Source organism: Pituophis catenifer, unplaced genomic scaffold, assembly GCF_029215685.1.
Source record: "Pituophis catenifer annectens isolate HBS135680 unplaced genomic scaffold, rPitCat1.0.hap2 SCAF_2, whole genome shotgun sequence".
In the NCBI taxonomy this organism is placed as follows: domain Eukaryota; kingdom Metazoa; phylum Chordata; class Lepidosauria; order Squamata; family Colubridae; genus Pituophis; species Pituophis catenifer.
The window spans coordinates 112,395,742-112,402,696 of NW_027256882.1; the positions used below are offsets into that span (position 1 = coordinate 112,395,742).

The 6,955-nt window shown below is 39.1% G+C and overlaps 1 protein-coding gene across 4 annotated transcripts in view; it reads right to left on the reverse strand.

Moving 5' to 3' along the window:
* The window catches only part of CSNK1A1 (casein kinase 1 alpha 1), a 38,266-nt gene extending 32,967 nt beyond the window's left edge, over nucleotides 1-5,299 (reverse strand). For 3 of the 4 annotated variants that reach the window (XM_070937368.1, XM_070937366.1, XM_070937367.1), the window contains exons 1-2: nucleotides 4,694-5,299; nucleotides 3,735-3,841 (exon numbers count right to left, since the gene is read on the reverse strand). In XM_070937368.1, the coding sequence (XP_070793469.1) occupies nucleotides 3,735-3,841; nucleotides 4,694-4,816 (230 nt within the window). In that variant the 5' untranslated portion in view covers nucleotides 4,817-5,299. The remainder of the gene's footprint in view (nucleotides 1-3,734; nucleotides 3,842-4,693) is intronic. The other variant, XM_070937369.1, reaches the window with a different exon arrangement.
* Between the last annotated feature and the right edge of the window lie 1,656 nt (nucleotides 5,300-6,955).

Consider the following 6,955-nt stretch of genomic DNA (forward strand, 5'->3'; position numbering starts at 1 on the left):
CCTATAAACTGAGAATCTCTAGAAAATGTTATATAGGGTACACAAGGAAAAAAAGCACAAATTCATTGTATAAACTACAATCTTGAGTTTCCCAATGTACCAATAGTATGCTTTTGATTTATTCAACATTTAGAACATAGGCAAAATTATACAATATTCAAATTTAGTTTTGGGTAATTCAAAGCTAAGTATTTCTCTAAGCAACTGGATATTCTTCAGTTATGATATAAATATTAAGGCAAAATCTCACCTGCATTTAGCAAGGCTAGACATACTTAAGACAATATCTCATCTTTATAGATCAATTGATCTGACAAAATTAAACAAAGACTACTTTAAGAACCATACTTCATCAAAGCATCCCATATTCTATTGTGACTGTTTCAGCCACATAAAATAGAAAGGAAAAAGTCCCCAGCACCCTTTTTTTTCACGTTAGAATTGCAAAACCAGAAAAAGTAGTAGTTCTATGTCAAGTGCTACAAATAAGCCAGAAACCTCCCCCCCCCAAAAAAAAAACCCAGAGAAAGTATTTAACAGTTTTTAGAAAACTCCCATTATGGAAATATATGTTTCATCTTCCTCCTATACTGTCTACCAGTATAGGAGGAATTCAAGTACAATGCATCCTTTTTTTCTCTTTAGAAGATGCTTAAAGAAAGGATTGTAAAATAAATCATCAGATTCTCTCTTTAAAATAAAAGCGCCACAAACCTTACTCTGAGAGCCGGTATATTATGGTGGTTAAGATCTGGATTAGGCATGGAGATCCAAATTCTAGTCTTCCTTTAGGCACAAAAGCTAGTGGATGACCTTGGCCAATCACTTTCTCCTAGTCCCCAAAGAGCATCAGCTCTGTGACAAGCTGGCTTAAAAGCAAACCCTTCATCAACTCATGCACTGATGGCTTTGTTGTGGGAACATACACAAAGCATCCAAGCAGACCCAGCAATCAAGCACAACAAATGCTAAAAACCACCACCATTATCATAGACTGCAATCTCTCATATATCTCTTTTCAAATCAATTATCACCAACAAGGCAGGAGATATTTCACATGGAAATGAAGGCCATTCCAAGAACTCAAATTGGATTTGTTTCAAAGCAAACCCCTTCTTAATCTAAATTGTGTAAGCCTATATCTATTCATGCCCCAAAGTCAGCAACGTTCTTCCAAGATTCAATATTTAAAGATTTACCTACAGATTACCCCCTTTTAGTTCCTAGCACCTGGCAAGATGATAAAAGCAAAGAAGAAAAACATGCAATTTCTACCTACGTAGTAGAACATTAAAGGCAGGGAGGGAACTGTTGGTCAGAAAAGGCGCCATCCTGAGAAACACACATACAAGAAAACTGCTGTCCCTGATTGCCAGCATTTGTACCTTACAAGTAAACTGCATTTTACATCAGAAGCAATAAAATATATAAATAATCATGAAGTCATATTCACATACTTGCTGAACAAAGAATTTTTGTTTTTACACTTAAAGGGCTAAAGAGGACAGAATAACAGCAAAATGCAAAATTCACAAGTTTGAACATCCCTTTACAGCAAAATGCACTTACTAAATCAATACTATACAAAAATATAAACAGAATACACATCATGTCAGTCTGCCTAGCAAGCTAATTAGCATAGTATTTTGAATTTTAAATATATCTGAAGTCACCACAAAGACGCACAAGAGACTACTGAGTGCAATTAAGATAACAGATCAACAAGCCAATCAGAACTTCCGTTTTGCCCTTTCAAAATGATCACAAACAAAAACTATGTTTTTGAGTTTATGTTCAAACAACCAAGCAAATAAGCAGGCCAATAAAACATATATTATACTGATACTTTTTAATTTACATTTCATCTTGTTTTTCTAAGAAAGTTATACATGTAACAAACATGAACTCCAACTTCCTACAGGAATCTTTAATCAAAAGAAACCCCAAAAAACAGTGGTTCACTTTCTTGACAGTTGAGGAAATAAGTTCCTTAAAATGCTTCCTGATTTATCCCAAAACTTCACCTCCAGATTACCCTACCCAGTCTAAATCAATAGCAATAGGGGCACAACAGGTCCTTCCAGCTCTACCAGCCTAGAAAGGAAAATTCAAAGTATAACATTCCATGCTGAAAGACAAAACACTCTTCCACTCAAAACAGTCATGTTTTGTTTTGTATTTGAACCAAAATTTAGTGAAGAAATGTGTTTTATTCTGAGTCTAAAAATGTTCATTGTTTCAAAAGTAAATATTTTGTTCCATTCCAAACGTATCTATTAACAAAGACTGGCATGAAGTCTTTGTAAATAGATACATTTATCAAATCATATGTTGTATATACCTTTTAAAACTTATATAAGCATTTAAATATCAATTTCCTTAAAGTATATACCACAAAAAATTCAAGGGAACCCAATGGTTTACATGCCTCTGCAATTTTTCTTCCAAACTCTGTACTGTTAAATCCAAACTGATTTTTAAGCGAAACCACCTAGCTACAGAATGATTATAATTATACTTAACATAGGTCGGGCCTGAACAGAGCATTTTAACAAAGTTAATAAAAGACAGAACATAAAAATCTGTTTCACAATACACAAAATTTTATCATCCCAATTAAGTAGTGTAATTACAGCTGAGTTAAAGGAGGGAGTAGTTGCTTCATATGAATGTGTCATCAAATAATCCCATATTCATTCTGTAAAAGACAGAGCTTTATGTCATAATACTTCCTTGCAGTTTATGAATTTCACAACTATACAGCCTCCTCTAAAGGCAAAGATATCAACATTTCCTACTGTAGTTTAAAATGAAAGGTTATACATAGAAAATTCAGAATAAATCTAAGTAGCAACTTTTTAAAGTCAAGATTTGCCAACATAACACATAAATGACACATAACACAGTATGTATCATATACAAGAAATAAAAACTCTTCCACGAAGGTTTTAGAAAAAAAACGTAGTTTCTTTAGCAATCTACATATTTCCATGTTGTAATATACTAGCAATATTCAATATTAAACCCCAAATATTTCTCTTCAGATATCTATGGCACAGATCAACAGTTGTAAAAGTTTCAGACACTATAAAGTATTTTAATGAAAATATTATTTGAATCGTTAATGCATTTCCCTTATCTAGATATTAAATTCTTTCCATTTCCAAAATCAAGCATTCAAATATATCTCAGAATAAGATTCTAGAAAAGTATTGATCTTCAAAGAGCAAAAAAGAAAACAGCTGTTTCAACAAGAGTATATAATTAGTTCAGTGATGTATGGTCTTCTCAGTAACAGAAAGGGGCTTCCACGTATCTCCATTCCCTCATCTCCACAAGCCCATTTTTCTGAATATCTCATTAATATTATTAAAAGGGAATAGAAAGAAATAACATGCCCTACTTCTCAGGAATGTTAAAGTACTGACATCCGCCATTTTCTCAGCAAAGGAGGAAGACATGTTGGAACAAAAACACAAAAGAGAGCAGCCATTTCTATTGGTACATCCCAGGAGTTGCCAGCTACCCCCCTGTATTTCAGAAAATGATCAGAGAATTTAGTTGGGGGGTATGAAGCAGCCGAAAGAAAAGAAGCTCTCAATATCTTTTATACATGTAGTTTAGCATAACACTAGGTAACAAAGTAAACACTTCCTCTAACACAGAACAAAGTAAACTGATCCTTTAAGAGAAAAGTAGTAAATATTCCACCTGCCTAAAGCTATAGTTCTTACCTTATATGAGGGATGCCAACTCCCCCTTGCAGAATCTTGTATAGTTTGCTTTCATATAGCAGCTGGGGATGCCTGGCCTTCTGTGATTCTAACTTCACAGCTACTTCCTACAGTGGAAAAGGAGACATGGGGGTCAACAGTCCTACTAATCAGGAGGACTACATCTGACTGCTTCACAAAAAATGAGAATAGGGGAAATGATCTGTATCATCCCCAGGATTAGCAATCTCTGCAAATATATTCTACACAATACTTGTACTGAAATCCATTCTTAAAAAGAATGATATTGGGCACCTAAAGTTACTCTGGAATATGTTAAAATCGTGTCTTATTTTGGGGGGGGGGGGGCGGGGGAACAGACAACAAGATCAGGATGACAACATGAAAAAACAAGCACAATCTTTCTACAAGAGTGTTTTTTTTACTGGTTTCCAGAAAGCAACCAGAGTGCCTCCGCGTTATGTATTTACTTCATACATCAACTGCCCTACACAAAACGTGGGCATTTTGTGTGAAAAGGGACACTTCCCAATCCTTTGAATTAAAACACTGCAATCCTACAATCTTAGTGTTGTTGTTGTTTTTAAATCCTCTGCCCAGATAATTTTAAATTTCTATTTGGCAGAAAAGCATCCGGCGTTTTCCTTTAAACGTTACCAAAATGCCAAAATTTAAAGCAGGGGGAACGAAAGCCCAGCGGTAGGTTCTCCAAAAACCGAATCAGAGAGAGGAAGACCTCAAAATAAAAGTGCAACCTGGGACAAAGTCCACTTCGAGAGAAACAGCTTCCTTCCACCCCGCCACTCTTCCCACGCAACGGACACCCGGGGTCCGGATCCGGAGCCCAGTACGTGAGCCCCGCCTGACTGAAGGCGACCTCAAGCCTTCAGGCGAGGCATAGGAGGACATCGAAGGAAAGAAGGCAAAAAGGAAAGGCCCGGGCACCGGTCGGCCCTTACCTCCCCGTTGGTGATATTGATGGCCAAGTATATGTCCCCGAAGGAGCCCGAACCAATCTTCCGCACCAACTTGTATTTGTTCCCGACAATGAACTCGGCCTTGGAGCCGCTGCTGCTCGCCATGGCGACGGAGGGGATGGGGGGGGGGGGATAGGGGTTATTTCTCACGGTTTTGAGAGCCCGCGAGTATTTCCACGGGGAGCTCCTGCTCGACCACGGCTAGGGACGGGACAGGGGAGGACTGAAGGAGGAGAAGGGGCTTCGTTCTCGGCGGCCTGGATCGCGCTAGGCCTCTCTGGAGGGTGGACGTCCCACGCACTTTCCCGGCTGACAGCGCGCCTTTTCCCCTTCTGAGGAACAGAAGGGGGTCTCGGAGGGGAGGGAGGGAGGGAAAGAGGGAAAAGAAAAGCCCAAGCGAGTCCGTCCTCCGCCGCCACTAACTGGCGCTTCACTCGGCCGCCGCCATCTTGTCTGTCTGTCGCTCTCTCGCTCGCTCGTTTCCTCTCTCGCAGCCGATATCCAGGACACAAAATGCCTCCAGCCCGCGACCGACGCTTCTTCACCGCGCTGAGTACTCTGGGAAACTGGAAGGAACACCAGCCTTGCGCATGCGTCTCCCAAAGGGAGGAAAAGAGGACAAGCAGGAAGTATGTGTGATCTTAACGCCTTGGCAGGGCGAGGCCGGTTCAAAACATGCGCATGCGCAAAAAGGCGGCGGGCTTGTTCTTTGAAGCGGAGAAACCCCGCCCTCCGTTATAGGGAGGGGGGGGAGATTAGAATTACGCAGTTACCATCGTTCCACACATGCAAAAAAGGTTTGTTACTGTACCTTTCAAGTACAAAAGAAAAAAAAGGGGCTGGTGACGCGCATGCGCTTTCTGAAGCAAAGGTGCTTTAGGAACATGTCGTGAGAATCGTGTGACTAGTATTCTGGTAAAGTAGATTAAGCCCACTTGTACCTATTTCTGTCAGTTATATTGTTTGTGTGTGTATATGTACGTCCCCACACATACACATACATTCACACATGCATACATATAGACATAGCGACATACACATACACTGCTCTCATATCTATATATACTTATCTATATATACTTACGTATATATCAGCGTGCCTACCGTCCCTGTCCTAATGTTCCCTTTATTTGTATTCATTTTATGTATTCAATTCATGCTTATGCTTATATATATTATCTAATACGTACTTGACAAATAAGTTCATCAACACTTTTTCTCTGATAAAGAGGTAGGCAAAACCAAACCCAGAAATTGGAGAGCTGTGCTATTTCATACAGAAAGGAAAGAAACTTAGTATGAATCTTGTATATTAATTCAACAAAGATTAATCACTGTTCCTTCCCTGAGGTACATGATGTGATCATTGTTTTCTCTCCAAAGTGAGAGGTAAATGAATAATGAAATGAAAGCTCTTCAGATATTTTCAGAAGTAAAGGGATATTTATAGTGCTGTTTGGATACATCCTTTATGATTCCTGGAACAATGCAACCATTATTTATACATGTATATATAATTATCCCTAATATTTTATGTGACTAACACAAACAATAAAACATTAAAAATGGACAGGATAAAACATACAAGTAGTCCTCAATTTAAGATCGCAATTGAGCCCCAAATTTCTGTTGATAAGTCAGTGGTGGGTTGCTACCGATTCGCCTCAGATCTGGCGAACTGGTAGCGGCGGCAGGCTTTGTCCACCCGCCTGGATGCTTCTGCGCAGAAGAATGTGTTGCATGAGCACCCACGAGTGAACTGGTAGCGATGGGTTTTGAAACCCGCCCCTGTGCTATGTGAAACATTTGTTAAATGAATTGTGCCTCATTTTACAACCTTCCTTGCCACAGTTGTTAAGTGAATCTGGCTTCCCCATTGACTTCGTTTGTCAGAAGGTCGCAAGACGTGATCACATGACATCAGGAAACTACAACTGTCATGAGTCAGTTGCCAAGTATCTGAATTTTGATCACGGGACCATGGGAATGCTGAAATGGTCGTAAGTGTGAAAAATGGTCATTAGTCACTTTTCCAGTGCCTCTGAAAGTTTGAACAGTTATTAAATGAACTGTTGCAAGTCAAGGACTGCCTGTAGGTAGTCTCTGAAGGAAAATAGTTCCTGGGTCAGCCGTTCACAATTAAATTGTACTTTTAGCCTAAAGGCCTGTTGGAAAAACATTTTTATCTTTTTTCCCAGAAAAGAAGACCTCATGCAAAGGATTCCAAAATAAAGGGGCTGCCGT